Source organism: Amblyomma americanum, chromosome 1 (genome assembly GCF_052857255.1).
Source record: "Amblyomma americanum isolate KBUSLIRL-KWMA chromosome 1, ASM5285725v1, whole genome shotgun sequence".
NCBI classification, from domain to species: Eukaryota; Metazoa; Arthropoda; class Arachnida; order Ixodida; family Ixodidae; genus Amblyomma; species Amblyomma americanum.
This window is the reverse complement of record NC_135497.1, coordinates 209,109,139-209,127,464: the sequence shown is the minus strand read 5'-3', so window position 1 is coordinate 209,127,464 and position 18,326 is coordinate 209,109,139. Positions and strand designations below refer to the sequence as shown.

The window sequence follows — 18,326 nt, the reverse complement described above, 5'->3', positions numbered from 1 at the left end:
CAACTAAGGCTATCATGCGCCAAGCTCAAGGTATAAGAAATAAAGGTATAAAAAATATGGCGGTGTAGAAAGCCTAAAAGGTCATTTCCTTCTGCCCAGTATTGAGAGAAAAACAAGATTCACAAATGGCCAATATTAAAGGTTTCAAAAAAGGCTGTGTAACCTCATGAGCCGTGAAAATAAAATAACCTCAGCCCTTTTCTCAGGAATGAGAAAGTGGCTGGGGTGCATCAGGCAAAAAAGCACTGGGTCATGTTGTTTTACATCTTTTTAAGAACACCAGCTTCTGTTAAAAATCTAAAAATGCAGGACATGTCCACAATTGCATTTTCACCTAAGAGCAGTGATGGGTGAAAAGGGATGCACTGGTTATAAAATGGAGAGAAGCACCTTTTCCGTATGTTTTCCAGTTTTGAACATGAAAAAATTAAAATGTGACTGACTCTAAGTTCATTTCCACATGTACAAACTGATTTGTCTTCTTTTGTTAGCAGAAAGTTGTGTGTAATATGTGTGTGGCCTATACGAAGACGGCAGATAATGACTTCCTTGAAACGTTTCTGGTGCACGCATGACTTCCATTCACCTAGAACTGGTTTTATTAAGTGTAGCTTATTATTTACTTTGCTGTTCCAAGTGGACTGCCAAATTTTCCTTGCCTTACAATGTAGTAATTTCATGCAATCTTTATAGGGCATATTTACATTTTTTATTTGCTTGCCACAAGCTTGAGCAGCGCACAAATCTGCTCTTTTGTTGCCTTTTATGGCAACATGACTTGGTACCAAGCACAGTCTTATGTTTTGTCCTTCAGCTATGGCTGTTGTGATGTTGTGTATGAGGTCGCCAAGCAGTGGAGTTATTGCATTTCTAGAATGAAGAGCTGTGAGCACACTTAGCGAGTCTGTGTAAATAATACTGTTGCCGAGGTTCTCATTTACTATTTTTTCTATGGCTACACAGATAGAGTAACATTCCACAGTGAAGATGGAAGCACACTGTGGAAATCTTACTATTTTATTCCAATTTCCCTGCACCACTGCACTTCCAACGTAAGCGTTTGTTTTTGAACCGTCTGTACAAAAAGCTGCGAAATTACCGTACTTTTCTTCAAGTGTGAGGAATTCTTGTATTATGTGTTGTTGCGGAATTTGTTTTTTACGGAAGTGTGTAAGAGTGAAATCACAGATTTCAGAAAAACTGTACCATGACGGAAGTGGACCTCGCCTCCGAGCAATGCTTGGCAATATGTCTAGTATGCCGAGATTCTGGCACATGTCTTCAAATCGCAACAGCAGTGGATGGGTAGCTTGCGGTTTATTGTTCAAGAGTAGGCATGAGAGTGGCATACAATGCAATGCAGTGTTATATTTAACATGCGGTGGTGCAAAACCATGCATAAACCTGCTACACGCCCAAATGCCCAAAGTGTTGTTTTCACGTGGCTCTATTCATTTTAGAATGATGCAGCCAGAGTCAATGCAGCAGGTGCAAAAGCAGTGCTGAACACAAGAATTGCAACCACTAAAGCTGAGCAAAGATATAACAAATTAAAACGATGACAATGTGCACCTGCATTTAAGATATACAGCCAAGAGAATTTAGTACCTAAAAACTTAACACAAGCAAAAAAAAAAACCATTTACACAAGTTTTAACCCACCAAAGAAACAAGTGAAAAGTAAAAGGCTCATGATTACAGAACTTAAAAGGATTTGAAGCATACAAATAAAAGTTTGGAAGAAATTTTAGAAGGCAAGTTCACCACCAAAGTATTAGTCAAAGAGTGTAACATAGTGAACTTGCAGCATAAAAAATTCATACTAGGTGTGTAGGCAGACACATGGCACTTAACATCACACTAGCCCATTTTTAAAGACAAGTTTCTGCAATAAATCGATAAATAACACAACTTGACCCACCTCCAAATAATGTCGCAGTCAAAGAGCTTTATAAAAAAAACCTTCAAGGCGGCTTTACTACAGCAGTGCTTGTTAAAGGGACTATGCAACGAATAAAAAGTCACTTGTAAATGTTTTCAATGCTTAGAAATGATGCTAAAAAGCCTTCACACCAAGTATGAGTCTTCAGAACTGAGCCGGCAATTTATTATGAACTTTTAAAAACCGTGTTTTTCAAAATTTGCAGGCTGATTGGTGTGCTCGTAGTGACCGATTTTGGAACTAAAATCGTGGAACAAAGACGTCACACTACCAATGACGTCGCCAGGCCACCACACGCTCTCATTCGCTGGAGCCACGGCAGCCACGACGTCACGGGCACACTTCCGGTAGCCGTGAAAATCGTCTGCTCGTGCCGCCGTGTGACCCTCTCGGGGCAAGCGCGAGCCAGGGCATTGCCTTCGCGCATATGGTTTCAATTTTCCTCTGCCGCCTCCTTCTGTCGGGAGTTCCGGAGCCACTCGCACGGCTCTTCGTGCGCACGCATAGGGCTCGATGCCCATCGCGGCCGTAAAAGCGAGCAGTCGCGTCTCGAGGTCCGGGTTTATTACTGCTAATTACCAGAGGTGACAAGCAAAGAAACCCGATGCGCACCGCAATCCAGGAAGGCGAAGAGACCAGAGAGATGCAGCCACGCTGCCGACGCTGCTGCTGGGGGGCTAGGAGCGACAACCGGAAGTTGCAAAATAAACGTCAGCGGATGACGTGTTCATAGGTGGGGCCCAGTCCCAGAGCTGTTTTCTTAATTTTTTTCTGGTGCTCCTCATGTACGAGTTGAGGGGGGAGAGGAGGAGCATAATTTTTAGTCGTCTATATCTTCGCTGTTATTGATGCTAGCTCAAAAATTCTTGCACTGGGGTGACGAGTGATCGAATGCCTATCTCTTGTCTGCTTTATGTAATCTCAATTAATTTATTGCATAGTCCCTTTAACGGAGCATCTTAAATCCGTTGAGAAGAATCAAAAGCAAGTAGTCTGCCTTCATCATTTGTAAATATTGGTATTCGCAAAGGATAATATTACTTTCTCACCATAGATGAATGGTTGCCTAATATTTGCTAAATAGAATTTGTGGATGAAGGAATGAGGAGTGGCTGCAAGCCAATGTGTATTAACACAAGTGAGCCAAAAGGTTGACCTGGGTGTGTTCAAATAAGAATGGTAATCAAGGTCCCATGACCATTTTTTTGCTTTCAATGAAATTTTTTTTATGTAATGGGCAAATGTGCTGACACAAAGGAATGGTACTTACTGCAAGAAACGCTGCAGTTCTTTTGGAAAAAAATTGTTTTTCACACGATGTGGAAAACCTCGCTTTTACGAAGTAGCAAAATTGCTAGTTTGGATCCTCGCAGAAAGACAAGTAAAGTTTGTAGAACCTGAATATTTTTTCAGTAATTGTATGCAAACTTTTCTATGGAAAAGTAATGCATTCCAATAAGTTCGGTTTTTAGGACATTGATGGGACGAGAATGAGTAATTACTTGAGCCTGAAATTTTTTCTCGGGTATTTTTGTATCAGTGAGATGATTTTTGATCAGGCGTTGAAATCATTTTGAATTCAAAAAATGAGAAAAAAAGCTAACTTCAACAGTGATTTAAAAAAAAAAGAAACGTCACCGATTTTCTTGTGCATTTTCCTCAATGACTTTTAGTACCTTGTAATTTTGGATCAAGAAATTTTTCTTTCTGCGGGGATCCAAAGAAGCGATTTTGCAAAATCGTAAAAGCGACGTTTTCCCCTTGTGCGACATAAGATATTTCTCTAAAAAAAAACTGCAGCATTTCTTGCAAAAATAAGTACCATTCCTTTGTGTCGACACATTTGCCCAGCACATATAAAAATTTAATTTAAAACAAGAATGGTCATGGGACCTTGATTACTGTTCTTATCCGAACACACCCATCTAAATTTTCTTAGACATAACTTTGATGCTTTCTCAATAACTGCAAGAAAAAAACGAATACTACATTTCGATACAGAATCTAAGTTTTTAAAAGATAGAACCAATTCGCTCTGGGCCCCATTTTAACTCGCGACAACTCTTTAATGATGAAACAAAGACGTGTTCAGCATCTGCTGTCATCATATTGGCACTCTGCCGCTGCCAAAGACTCAGGTGGAAAGCCACCATTTAAGCCCTCTAAAGGGCCCATAATAGCACAAAGTGAATGTCAGAACTCAAACAAGAGAAGAAAACACTATTTGATGGTCCCTTCATCAACGAACTAAGGGAGCCCACAGCCAGCTCACCCATTCTACACAGATTTTAATATTGGTGGTTTAATGTTAAATTATTGATCCTTTTCTGCAGTTCTACACGTAAGAAATACACAAGAACCACTAGCTATCTTGAGCAACTAATAGAGGTGTGCAAATATCTAGTTTTTTGGTAGCAAAGCTAATACAAAGGAAAAAAAAAAACTGGCTGTGAACTGAATATTTTTAAATGAGTGTGAATAAGAATATTGACATCGAAAATAAAATGAAGCTCTTTTCCACAAAACATAGCCATGAAAGAAAATATAGCTGTTTTTCTATTTTACTTGCATGCCTTTATATCGCTGCATGACAGTTTGTCCTAATAATGGTCACATGACAAGTGAGCATACTGAATGTTATGATGCAATATAGGATGTGCGACATGTTCTGCAAGTAGAGATGTTCTTCGCTCACCACACATACAAAAAGGGGTACTTCGTAGACCCACTAATGGCTGGCACTGATGAGTGATGTCAGAATTTGCAACTAGTGTTGTACAACACGTTACTGGCAAAATGAAACAAGACTGATGGAAAAATACAACAGGATAGCTTGCTAGATAAAGAAAGACTGGCAGTTAAGCCTGTAATACAAGCAGCATCGTCTCTCACATCTTGGTTTCACAATGCTGTAAGCCCTGAGATAAGACTACAAGTGCAGTTGCATTTTAATAAGAATCAGCACAGCAACTTCAGCACGATCTTTTCTTCTCAGCACATTTACAACATCAATTTGAGCCGCTAGCTTTGACAGTAAAAATTTTGCATACAAATCTTCGTACTGCTTTAGACAGCTTCATTTTCATTTGAGACTCTTTTTGGAAAATTTCCAAAAGTTGCTCTGGGTGCTGATGGGTGGCGTAAATTCTGTTGTAGCTACTGACGCAGTTCCATTGCAGCAATAAAGCAAGTGCACACAACCAAAGGCAAGAGAATGAAAATATGTCGCATGGTACTGCACAAGACAGTGCTGCAAGAGATGTAGTTGTGAAAGCTGGCTGTGCAGCTCCTTGAGAGACTTTTGTCTGGGGTCATGTGCTTTTTCTTGTCTCATTTAAAAGACGCAGTTTCCAGTTCTGGTAGACAAAACTTGTGCGACCTGTAAATGGTGTAAATGCAGCAAAAATTCTGCAGGAATGCACATATGCACCAGCTTTTCCCAGTCCACTGTCCTCCGTTATGACTGCGGGGCTAGAGACTGTTTCCTTATGTGCCTTTATCTCTTATTGTACAGATCAAAACCTACAGCTGGCACTTATGCCCATTTGCTTTCTTTGCTGACACATTCAAATCCAACTGTTGGCTGCGTCCTTGTACGACTCAATGACATGGCGCATGGTGCTACACTTACCTCCCTGTCCATTAGCACAGAGAAGCTATGCTGCGGTGAACCTTGATGGTCAACAAGTTTGGTAGGGCTGATCAGGTCGACTAGTACGCACAGTAGCATGCAGGTGCAGGGCCTATCACTAACCTACATACAGGTTTTGCCGCAGGACGAAAACTTGACTCTACAAAGAAATAGCAAATTCATATCTGCAACAAGCATGAGATAACATCCAATGAGCTAGTGCTTTCAGAAATGCCGCAATTTCTGAGCACTAAAATTCGTAATTTTCAAATAATTGATAGAATACTACACAGGCCTGTGCAAATATCCGATAATTTAAAATATTCAGTCAAATAGTAAGGTATTCGATATTCACTCAGTCCCAAAGCAACTCAAGCTACGAGGGACGTTGTAGTGAAGGGCTACGGGAATTTCGACCACCTGGGGTTCTTTAACATGCACTGAAATCGCACAGTACACAGGCCTCCAGAATTTCGCCTCCATCGAAATTTGACTGCAGCGGCCGGGATCGAACCCACGTCTTTCGGGTCAGCAGCCGAATGCCATAACAACTGAGCCATCGCGGTGGCTGTGTAAGGTATTTGAAATCTTGAAGTATTCGTCTCGAGCGAATAACGCTTCTGGAACTCCCGCTTAGTACTCTGGGATCGTAATGCAGCACACGTGCAACCAAAGCCCCGACTTTGTGCCATGTGCCTGCATTCCTGCGCAAATACCGGAGCCGGTCTGTGCATGCTCGCGAAGACGTGAGCAGGCGGTGGAAGCGCAGCGCCCCAGATCTGTACCTGCCAGGTGTCTGTGGCCGCGCTATCATGGCATAATCGACACGGTGGTGTGCATCAATAGAGAAATTTAGCATAGCACAATCCGCTTCCATGCCTCTCTAGTGCGGATGCCCTGACTGCCCTGACTGGTCCTGACAGGCAGGCGTAAAACAGCTGGCCAGTGCCTGGCGCCTTATGGCATCCTCAGGGCAATCTGCACACACACAATGACTCGCCATTAACCGTGTTGTGCAAAATTTCTCTAATCGGAGGAGGCGCGCTTCTCTTATTCCCACTGAATGAGTTTGAGCCGACTGCAGTGCCAGAGATGATCTTCTCTGCATGAAATTTGCAAATCAAGCGGTACAGCAATAGCTGCGCAACGACACAATCGCAATTAAGACCAGCACTCGGGGGTCCCACAGATGGGCCTCGCACCCCACGAATACATCGGCTCCGCGTGTAGCCGCATGTAACACCCCAATTTCCGATGGGCACTTTGGCAGGATAGTGAGACAGCTTCAATGAGTGTGACAAAGTTCAATGCATTCTCTCCTTTTTTTTTTTTTTCATGTAACGGCCTTGTGTGTTTGAAAAATACATGATTTTGAAAATGCTTATTGTGCCATTCAACCTCCTTTGTGTGCTAGAAGTATTCAAAATATTCGCTTCAAAATTATTCGAAGAAAATCACTATTTGATTTCAATTCACTTTGAACCAAAAGACCACTATTTGCACATGCCTAATACTAAACTAAAAATTCAAGCTTTCTAATTTTTGAGCACCACCAGTACCTAAATGTATGCAATTGGTATAATATAGTATACGATGTGTTTCAAATTATTCAATACAGAACTTTCATTGAAAAACCGTGAAGGATACAGCGGTGTGGTCTTTGCAGGTGGACTGTATTTCAAGGTGGGCATTTTTTGCATGACAGGAGTGCAAAACAAAAACAAATAATTAGGTAAAATAAATTTAATTTTTGGGTTTTAATGTGCTAAATTGTATTGTGAAACTGAAGGCCTCCAACATCAAAGGTGAGACCAGTTTATAAAATTTGTGAATCAGCATTATGGTTCGAAATATCAAGTGTAAAAAATATGCTGTTGAGAGCATGCCAAGTTGGCTTTGCCACATTGCAGATTACCAAAATGGCGTCCTTGAGCATGGTATCGTCATGGGAATTACGTCAACATATTGTATGTCATAAAAGAGGTAAACTGCATATGTATATATCTGACTCAAGTGACGGCATTTTATCAATTTTCAACGTGGAGAAGACAACCTAAAGAGCTTTCAAGATCATTTTTTTTCATGTTTGCTACCGACCTATGATGCCGAACTAGGCTTGACTTCGACGACCCTGATATATGAAATTTAATCATGTACCCTAGAACTGGAAATAATAAAATTGATTAGCTACTTTTATTAATTGTTACACTTTTCCATGTGAATAATGTCTGCCCTACTGTACAAACAACATTCAGAGACTGCAGTATTTTCCCCGGTTTCTAAAAGACAAATCCATATTGAATAATTTGAAACACATGCTAAAATATAATTTGTACATTCACAATGGGCTAAGCAAATGCTCTTTAGTACAAATGGCAGCAACGTGACCACTGCAGTGCATATTATGGCTCTAGCACTACTTCCTCAATGCATACAGGGTCTTCCGTTTTTATGTGCCGGAATTAAAAAAATTCCTGTGCGCAAAATTCTGGCCTAATAGAGAGCAAACAGTGCTCACAAGGTAGAATATTATTGCCTAAGTTGTTCGTGATCTAAATAAACATCGGTACTTGCTTGTATTTGGAGGAATTGGCGAGAAACTTTTCGGCTACAAGTACAGTTCTTGCAGACTCGAGCCAAGCAACCGATCTCACAGGCTGCGCTATCTGCCGGACAGCGAGGCAAACGACGTCTCGGCTCGGTGGATGCGAGAAGCGCGCTCTCTTCGAAGATGGGGTTTGTCTGCTCGCCGGAAGATCACAAGGAACATCACTGCTTCTGCTACTAAATACCGCACTGAAAATGTGATACCAAAAGCACACACTAACAACTGATAAGTCGTCACTTGTGAGTTGCATGTTCATCTGGCAGATGGCGCAGCCCGTCAGACTGGCTGCTTGGATCGCGTCTGCAAAAACTGTACTCATAGCCGAAAGCAGTTTCTCGCCACTTCCGCCAAATACAGGCAAGTACCGATGTTCATTTAGATTTCAAACAACTTAGGCAATAATATTATACCTTGTGAGCGCTGTCTGCTCTCAATTAGGCGAGTATTTTGCACAGAGGAATTTTTAAAAATCTGGTGCATAAAAACGGAAGTCCTTGTACACACACACATACACACAAGCTAAGGGTGCTCACAGGAAATGGATATGTTTGGTGTCCCTGAGAATCAAAAGAAGAGTCTATCGCACGGAATGCAAAAGTGGCACTGCCAAGGAGCTCCAATCTAAAATTTGTTCGGCTGAGGCATGAGGCATGTACTGAGACTACCGTATCTAGTCCCAGTACAACCTCGAGTTATCGGTTATGAGGACATAAAACAGCTGCAAATGCAAATGATCACTCCAGCCTTTCAGGCACATTACTAATGATGCCATGCTCACAGAAGTCCTTATCCACCGAGTTTGGGAAGAGTAATTAGTATATGTGACAAACAAATGCGATGTAGGCAAGTTCAATCTGATCAATCAAGACCACACACCATGCAGAATTAGCTTCAAATTGAATTGAAATGGTAAGGGGCAGATTTTCTGAGTCAAACCACATGACAAGGCATGCTGTGAGCACCATGCAACAACAGTGTTACCTAGTCATCTATAGAAAAGGGTACGGGGATAAACTCAGATAAGCCCTTTTTCAATGCTCTAACTGAGACATCAGCATGGACAGAAGTTACACGAATTCTCGGGGAAGACAAAAAAAAGGTGTGCCACATGGTAGCAATGCTGCTTATGAAAAAAAGAGATCTCATCACAGGAGAGAATATGAAAGAAGGAGAGAAAGACAGACTCAAAGTATATATAAAAGAGGGTAAGAAAAAAAGGAGTAGGCCACTTCTGAGTAGCCAAACCTAGCTGCATGGCCCCTTCTCTCATAAAATGCAGAACCTTGTATTCCCTTTCACAGCAGGTCAAACAAATAATAGCACTGTATACACAGTTTCATACATCAGGTGCAATGCTGTCAAAGCTAGTAGTCTTGTTTGTGCTGCCTACATCCGCGATCAAAATGTAGTGCGTTCCTTGTAATAAGCGATAAGTAGCAATTTCTTCGCCTGTATGTCTATTACATTATACATTTGTCATGAGCTTGATTAAATGCGCTCTTAGTGCTAACGACACACTTTTGTCTTCTCCTGTGAGACCACTTGGCCACAAAACAAACGCAGAGTAACACGACCCCCTTAATTTTTTAACGCGGACTACTTCCGTACCTTTCACAGCGTTGCACCTGATGCATGAAATGGAGTGTAGCTATCCTGATCCACAAGATGTGATATACTCTAAGTCTACGTGGAAGCACGTTCACCAGTTGCACCAGTTACCACCCACACTGCAGGCTGGTCACTAAATTAAGCCAGATGCAACACTGTGCACCTAAAATATCTCAGAACACTCGGTTTGCGAAGCCTGTAAAATCATATCTTGCATGATGCTTGCTAAAAAGCAGAAGGACAGTTGCCCTTTTGTTAGTCAGTTTCGCAGTCTGCAATGGCACCCACTGCTTCAGAGATTCCTATCGATGCTATTTTACTGATTTACACTGCATATAAGCGAAACTCTCCAATTGTACAGGGTGAAGCACACATAGCGGGAACACTTCAGTATATTGTTACAGTATGTGGCTCATGCAGCTGGTGAACTGTCACAGTGTGCGGGCCCTGTGACACACCAAGGTCATGCTGTCTATGCCAGGTGCCTGCAAATGGTACTGCATGACCCAGGAAATCGCATGTTCCAGGCGTTTCTGCTATGTGTGGTCCACCTTATACATGCCTCTTTAGGAAAGATAAAGCACAGCAAGCAGCATTTTCTATGCTCCCCGCTGCATCACGCTGCACACTCATGATGTGTGTGTCATCACCATTACCACAACTATGTCCACTGCAAGACAAAGGCCTCTCTCACTGATCTCTAATTCTGTCTCGCACCAGCCACGGCCACTCCATCCCCACGAACTTCTAATCTCAGCCATCTACTTGACTCTGTTGCTCCCTGCTGAGCTCGCCTTCCTTCAAATCCATTTCATTACTCTTCAAGACCATCGGCTATCTCACCTTCATATTACGTGCCCTGGCCATGCCCATTTCTTCTTCATTTCAATCAGGATACCATTAAGTTGCATTTGTTCCCCAATCCACTCTGCTCTTTTCCTTTCTCTTAATGTTACTTCTATCATTTTCCTTTGCATACTTTGCTGTGCTTGTCCCTGAAACTAACAATAGTAAAAAAATTCACTATGTGAAGATAAAGACGTGGCAAAGATGAAATGCAATCAGTATAAAAATGAAATTTTGTGTATGAGAACTTCAGGATTAACTCAAATTTTAAGTGTTGCAATAAATAGCAACCTTCAGTGGCTTGACAACGCGCTAAGCCTAAAAGCCTCAGCAGCCTGGCTTCAAAGTTCTTTGAAATGATACAACAACAAAAAAAAAGCACATTTCAAGATGACAAGCAGCCTATTTATTTTGAGCAAACTTCAATTCTGGCCTAGTGAGTGACACATAACAAGGGTGCAGCATAGAAAGACAGGACAAGAAGTGCAGCACTGTGTGAATTAGAACTCATCTTATCCTTTCGTCTCCTTGTCCCATCTTTCTGCATGACTCTGTGTCCGTTTACCTCAGTGTGTGAGCTGGTCATGTTCCTTCCTGGCCAAGGCAAAAAAAAATATAGCACCAATGCAAAAAGACACCACATGCTGCAAAACTTTGCTCGGGCAATGGAAGTGTGCACAACTGTTATGCACAGTGGCTGGCCTACACGGTGTGCTGTGCCATAGCATGCCATGTAGGTCGTCCTGTGGTGTGTCATGTACCACTTACTATGAACATTGGGATATAACAAGCAAATGCCATGTGATGGTCAGGTCTGTTACAAGTGGGCTCTATTGCAGTTACTGAAAAGAAAGTTGACACGTTGCATTCATGCATCAGAATTACCAGTTGCTCGCCATTACAAGCACTAAACAAAGTCTAAGCTACGCATGAATCTGTAAATGAAAATGCCTTAAAGACACGCATAAAATGTGGCATCATCGTATGATAGACGTGTAAAGCACAGAAAGTGGGAGACAAATAACTCCCTTCAGCATGCTTTCCACACCCAGCAGTGGCTGGAATGGCTGTGCCCTTCCATAACAACATACTATTTTCAGCAAAACTTCCTTGGCAACAACATGCAAAGGAAACGATACATGAAAGATGTTCAGATGGTGGACTGTTTGAGGTGATGCACAACAATGGTTGCCTGGCAAAGTTACAAGAGCTTTTGTAAGGTTTCATCAAGCAATGAGAAGAACGTTTAAATGTGAACAAGAGTTTGTAAACAGTGCTTGACATTAATAATACCAGCTATTAATTTCAATATGATGTACAACTGGTCTGCAAGTGTTTACACATGCAGACATACGTGATGGAAATCTTAACCAGTTATATAGGCTAATGCACTTGCAGCCAGGTTTAAGCCTAAAACGTCAAATTCAGTGCCAACATTTGTGTTTTTGAACACATCTTGCATTTCAACGCTACACAAAGTGCAGAACAAACAGTACTGCTTACCATGTCGATGAATGCGCATACAGCTGCTGGTTATGTCCGTGGTGACTGTGAAATAAGGCAGCCACAGGTCCTCTATCTGGCGGTCCCCAAACAGGTCATAAATGGTTTGGTTGAATGCAGCTCCTGGACAAGCAAGACCAACCAACTGACCAAGGTAATTCACTTTTTTTTTTTTATAGTACAGACACTTTTGGTCTCTGCCCGAAACTGTGGCTAGTGCATGTTTCGGGTCAGAATACCAAACAAATGACATTTGGCAGCAATTTCTTTCTGACCACATTGCTAATGCATTAGCCGTAAAAAAATTGAGTATAGAAAACAAAGCAGCGTTAACTAGCACATAGTAAATTATCCATTAACAATGGCTAGAACAAGTCTATGAATGATGAAAATGATGATGTCTTCATGGTTTCCATTAAAGGAAAGGAAGGCATAAAGACACAAAACTGATCATTATCAGATTATGTCTTAAGGTACGAACACACTAGCGGAAAGACGCACGGCACGCCACTGGCGGCGCGACCCCCGTCGCGAAAGAAATGGACATTCCGGTGGCGCGGGAAAGCACCATCGTGCAAAGCTCTTTCCATGCCAAACTGGTCGAGGTCTGTGATAATGCAGGAGCGCGGCTCTGCTGCCGCCGCTGGCATTTAACTTTAGTAAGAGCCAAGAGGTGGCGCACATGCTCCCCACGTGAGTAAGCCGGACACCCGTCATTAGTCTACCCGCTCCACAGCATGTGGCAAGCCGCCAAAAATGGCTCCTAGGCCCAACCTGCGCAGCAGATCAACCCACCGCCGCAGCAGGTTTTGCGGCAAGCGCCTTGCTGCCGCCGGCGCGCTGCGCACGGTTTTCCGCCAGTGTGTCTGTACCTTTAGTCCATGCCTACTCGGTTCAACAAAATGAAATGAAAACACCAGGGGGGAGGGGAGAAGACTTTACCAGTGAACCAGGCAGTGATAGGGTAGGTAAGGTCCCACAGCTGACTCCAAGGTGATGTCATTCTCTGAAGAAAAAGAAAAAAGCAAAACAGCATGAAAAGTATGCATTCATCATCAACACTACTATGCTTGTGATATATATAAGTAAAACACTCCACGTCCTTGTCTCAAACATTATACAAAAACAAACACAAAACAACAAAATGGTTTTGGCACCACATGCAAGGTCATAAAATCTTAGTTGTACACCTTACTAGAAGTAGTTTTTTTATTTTTTCAACAAAATAACACTGTACTCAATAGTGCAAAACTTCACCTGCACAAACCTAAAAGCAAAAAAAAAAAAACTGAATCTTTATCTCAAATGATAGGATACTTGATCAAAGTTGAAACGATTCCTTATTATGTGCTTCAACTAGGTAGGCTGCAGCAGTTGTTTGTAGTTTGGCAAGGCACGACCTGGACGAGATTCATTTCAAGAATGTGGCCAGAAAAATCTTTATAACCCATCCTAGACAGTGCTATGCCAGGTACTGCAAAATATTTCATGCTTATATAACATATACTCTCGATGATGAGAGAGACTTCAAATTTTTGAGAAGGAAGCTTACTAACAGCTTCCAGAAAAATGTTCAATAAGAACTGATTGAAGAAAAGCCTTTGGAAATAATCAAATGCCCCCCCAAAGCCTGTGAAACGATCCAGGGCTGCTTGCAGGTTCTCAAAAAAAAAAAAAAAAAACCAAGCGACCGATTATGCAAAGCAATGTTTACATTTCACCTCTACAAATCTCCAACTTTTGCAGCACCCAAGCCATAAGTGATGCTGCAATGCAAAACTCTGAATTAGTTTCAACCACCTGCACGCCTTATCCCTTTCAGACACACATTAAGTTCTACTATTGAGAAAAATCTGAAATTTTGTATGCGTATATTTGGAACCACCTATTTCACAACAATAACATGAATGGCTTAAAAACTTCATGAATTCATGCATGCTGCACACTTCACACTCAAGGAATTGCATTCCAATTTTTCAAAAACACACATTCATGCCAAATAAAATATTTTATCATTCAAAGCTGTTTTCTCAAGGAAAAACCCTGAAGAAAAAAGTTATAGCACAAGACAGCACTTTCTAGGTGCTCTACAGAACTTTACGATGTCCATACTTTAGTTTTTGTAAAGTGATCCTTTTTTCATGGCATAAAATGGCCCTATCAGTTTGTCCAGGAGGGCTTTCAATGCAGCCAGCATCACTGACTTCAAGAAAACAACTGTAGATGTTTAAAAAAAACAACGGAAAAGTTGTGTGCACTATTGTAGACGCTGTGCCAAAAAAAAATGGTCAATGTGCACTGAATTCTCAGCACACACATTTTTGCATTCAGCTTCATTCCATCAAAATGCATCTACCATTGCTGGGGTCAAGCCTATCAACTTGTATACAGCAGTAAAATGATATTAAGCAAATGCTAAGCAGCTTTGGGGTAGATGCGTTTTCTTGAATTTTTGATCATGAAGTGTTCAGTTTGAGTTCAGCACATGCACAGTGGCAAGACTCCAATTCTTTGAAGACCTCAGTGGCTCAAAATATGAGCTCAGTTTGCTTTCTGTTTTCTGACTGCATTCATAAGCACTACATATTCAAACGACAGCATTAGACTTCACATCATGCGATTTCACGTCCACAAGTCACTGATTGGATGAGAGGGTGATGATGTCACGAGGTCACGTACCTTACAACGTCATCATAACCTGCCCACTGTGGTAGGTGGCAATTAAATGAATTCAATTAAAGTCAATTCAATTGGCCCCTGCCCACCATGGCACTTCAGATCATACGATTTTTCATCCTGCGTTAGTCACGAAAGCCACTGACAGGCTGAAAGGCAATGATGTCACAAGCTCCCGTGACCATGGTGCAGAAATTCAAAACTGAAAAACAATGGGGGAGCACAAAACCAGGGAAGGTTGGTTTATGGGTGTTTTAACATCCCAAAGCGACTGAGGCTGTGAGGGATGCCACAGTGAAGGGCTCCGGAAATTTCGACCACCTGGGGTTCTTTAATGTGCACTGACATCACACAGCACACGGGCCTCTAGCATCTTGCCTCCATTGAAATGCGGCTGCCGAGGCTGGGATCGATATAACCACTGAGCCACCGCGGCGGCACAACCGGGAAAAGGCGAGACCAGCAGGTTGGAACAGGTTCTCAGTGGACTCACATGGCACATGATTATGTGTGTGCAAATAAAGATACAATGACAGTGACAAAATTGTGTATGTGGTGAAAGAACTGACACAGCCACATAAACATGTAGCAGCAATGTTGCTTCTAATGCTGTTGCATTCCACTCTCAAGGTGACTGAAGCATCCCCATAATTTATCGCTCCTTTCCCCAACAATGTAAAGAATCATCGCAAAGCAGAACAAGTGGTCTAGTAAGAAAAGAAAAATAGTGTGCCAACAAGAGCACTGCTTGGAGGACGCCTCACTCAGTCCGCACCTTGGACCAGTGGCGACCCTTTTGGACAAGGGTGGTGACGTTGACCTCTTGACACCAGAGGGCACCAACCAGTGCCCCGATGCTCACGCCGCCCACCATGTCAATGGGGACGCCCGCCTCGTAGATGGCACGAATCATGCCCACATGTGCACAGCCCCTAGTCATGGGTGCAGCAAAAAAAAAATTAAAAACCAATCAGATTGGTTGCTGCAAGGAGTCACTGGAACAAGCTACTGTCAGATAAACCAAGACTACAGCGCAGTTTTTTCAGACGCACTTGCTAACCGGTCAGTAATTACCTTTACAATTCTCCATTGTTCAGCCTCATTACTTGCTACTGCACACACTACCACTGAGTGACATTCTTATCCTGTGTACTACTTCTTTTCACCAGCCCTTCAACCACCTCCTCCAAAACAAAGCACATGTGATACCAGCTTTCTCATAAGCCTACCTGGCTCCTCCACCACCCAGCACAAGGCCAATGGACGTGCCCGTGAGGAATCTTGCCAAGCGTGCAAAGTCCGAGTGCACGTTCACGACTCCTTCTTGCACCTTCTTGTACACCTCCGCCTGGGTATGAAGATCAAACCCAAATCACCCTCCTTTAGAAGTTGCCATGTGATGTGAAGCAGCACCACAAAATATAGTGCAGAATTTTTTGCAGATGCACCACAAGCGAATTTTCCGTATTGAAAGCCTGCCACTAAATAAATCACACAGGGCAACTAATTTTTACAATTTTTGGTATTTTGTGGTGTACAAGTCGCACCCTCCCTGCAAATTAATATTTTTCAAAAAAAAAAATCATATGTAGGTTGCACCACTGCATAAGATGCACCTGTTCAATTGGTAAGCTCTATAAAAGTGTGCTGACGATCCTGGAGCTCTGGCTAGCATGCCATGGCATTCTGCCTTTTAGAGTGTTAGCTCTTAGCTTGTTCCTTGGTTTTCCACCGTTGTCAGCGTCATTAGCAGCAGAGACACTGGCAGCATGCCAGGATGCTGCGGCACTTGCTGGCATGGTGTGTTTGTTTTGATGAGAGCTGCAGCTGCGCTGACTCGCCCAGCAAACTGGGCAGCACACCAAGATGTTGTGCGGCCAGTAGCAGTGCGGTGTGTTTCTGAAAAGTTCTTTTCTCTCGCACACACACTCGTAACCGTCCTGCGAGCTTCTTTGTTTGTTTCATCAACCACAGCACTGTAGTTCTAGCTTAGCACCAGTCCAAAATACTTTCACTCACGTCGAACTGCCTCCAGGCTGCCAAGTTGCCATTCTACAGCACATATTCAATGGCATTCAACTTGAATTTTGCACCGTAGCTCCTTCAACTTGCAGGCAGCATCACGTTGAGCAAGAACAAAGCAAGAACAAGACAAAACCCATGCCAAAATCAAAACTTTCCACAACAATGCTGGACGATGCTGTGGTTGCCACATCCATTTCATCCATGGCAAGATTATGGCATTCTACCCATAAGATAACATTTTAAAATAGCTCCATTTTTTTCCTCTTTTACACATTGATTTCATTTTCAAACATGGTACAGGGCACGGGAAAATGCTGCGCGTGGTGGCGCGTCATGTTTGGCTGTACATAAGTCGCACTGCTGTATGAAACACACCGGCAAAAAATTCAGAAAAAAAAAAATCACATATACACTGGAAAATATGGTACTCACTGAAAACACACAAGAAGGAATGTAACACCATACCATTCTCATTTGTTTGCACTCCATTTTGTATTTCAATAAAAACTTAGTTTAGTATTGTTAGTTTATGGGGGTTTAACGTACCAAAGTGACTCAGGCGATGAGAGACGCCGTAGTGAAGGGCTCCTGAAATTTTGACCATCTGGGGTTCTTTAACGTGCAATGATACCGCACAGTACAGAGGCCTCTCGAATTTCAACTCCACTGAAATTCGACCGCCGCGGCCGGAATCGAACCCACGTCTTTTGGAGCAGCGGCCGAGCGCCATAACCACTTCGCCACCGCGGCGGCCTTAATAAAAACTTATTTAGTGCAACAGAAAGTCAGCTGGTGCCATAATCCACAAATTTACTTAAAGGGGCACTAAAGAGGAATCTGAACTCGTCTTTCTACCATGGGAACTCGATCTACACGTTCCGGGCATTCTTAGAAACGTTGAATTATTGTCCTGTGCAGCCAATTGCACTAATTAAATTGAATAAACGTCCCGGCTCCCACCTTTTTTGAAACTCAACGCAGTATGTAGGCGGAGTCAACCAACGCGTGGAGTGCCTTTCAGCCAGTCCAGTGGCGGCTTTGCTTTCCCTTTTATTTAGTTTTTTAGGTTTCTGTGAATAAACAGTTTCAGTCACTGACAATATAGCGCAAATTAGGACCACGGAAATAAAAATACCCGTGGACTCTCTTATTTACGCATCACTCTGCCGATGGCAGAGCGGCAGGCCGCCACGGGACTGGCTGACGCGTTGGTTGACTCCTCCTACCTACCGCGTTAAGTTAAAAAAAAGGACAGGAGCCGGGACGTTTAATCTAATTTAAATAGGGCAACCGACCGCACAGGACAATAATTAGAAGTTTCTAAGAATGCCCGGAACGTGTAGATAGAGTTCCCGCGGTAAAAAGACGAGTTCACATTCCTCTTTAGCGCACCTTTAATGTGGTTCATAACAGACACAATGTTTGGAAAACACCTATTTTTTTTTTCTTGCATCTATATTGTGGCTTTTTGATGTATTTGTATGAAT

General features: G+C 42.5%; 1 protein-coding gene across 16 annotated transcripts in view; it reads right to left on the bottom strand.

The window, feature by feature from the left end:
• sws (patatin like phospholipase domain containing sws) overlaps positions 1-18,326 on the bottom strand; it is a 152,020-nt gene that overhangs the window by 43,729 nt on the left and 89,965 nt on the right. For all 16 annotated transcript variants that reach the window (XR_013311053.1, XR_013311054.1, XR_013311052.1 and 13 more), the window contains 4 exons: positions 16,044-16,162; positions 15,590-15,746; positions 13,081-13,144; positions 12,139-12,261 (listed from right to left, as the gene is read on the bottom strand). Coding sequence is in view for 11 of the 16 variants with exons in the window: in XM_077648357.1 (XP_077504483.1) it covers positions 12,139-12,261; positions 13,081-13,144; positions 15,590-15,746; positions 16,044-16,162 (463 nt within the window). In the remaining 5 variants the exon portion in view is untranslated. The remainder of the gene's footprint in view (positions 1-12,138; positions 12,262-13,080; positions 13,145-15,589; positions 15,747-16,043; positions 16,163-18,326) is intronic.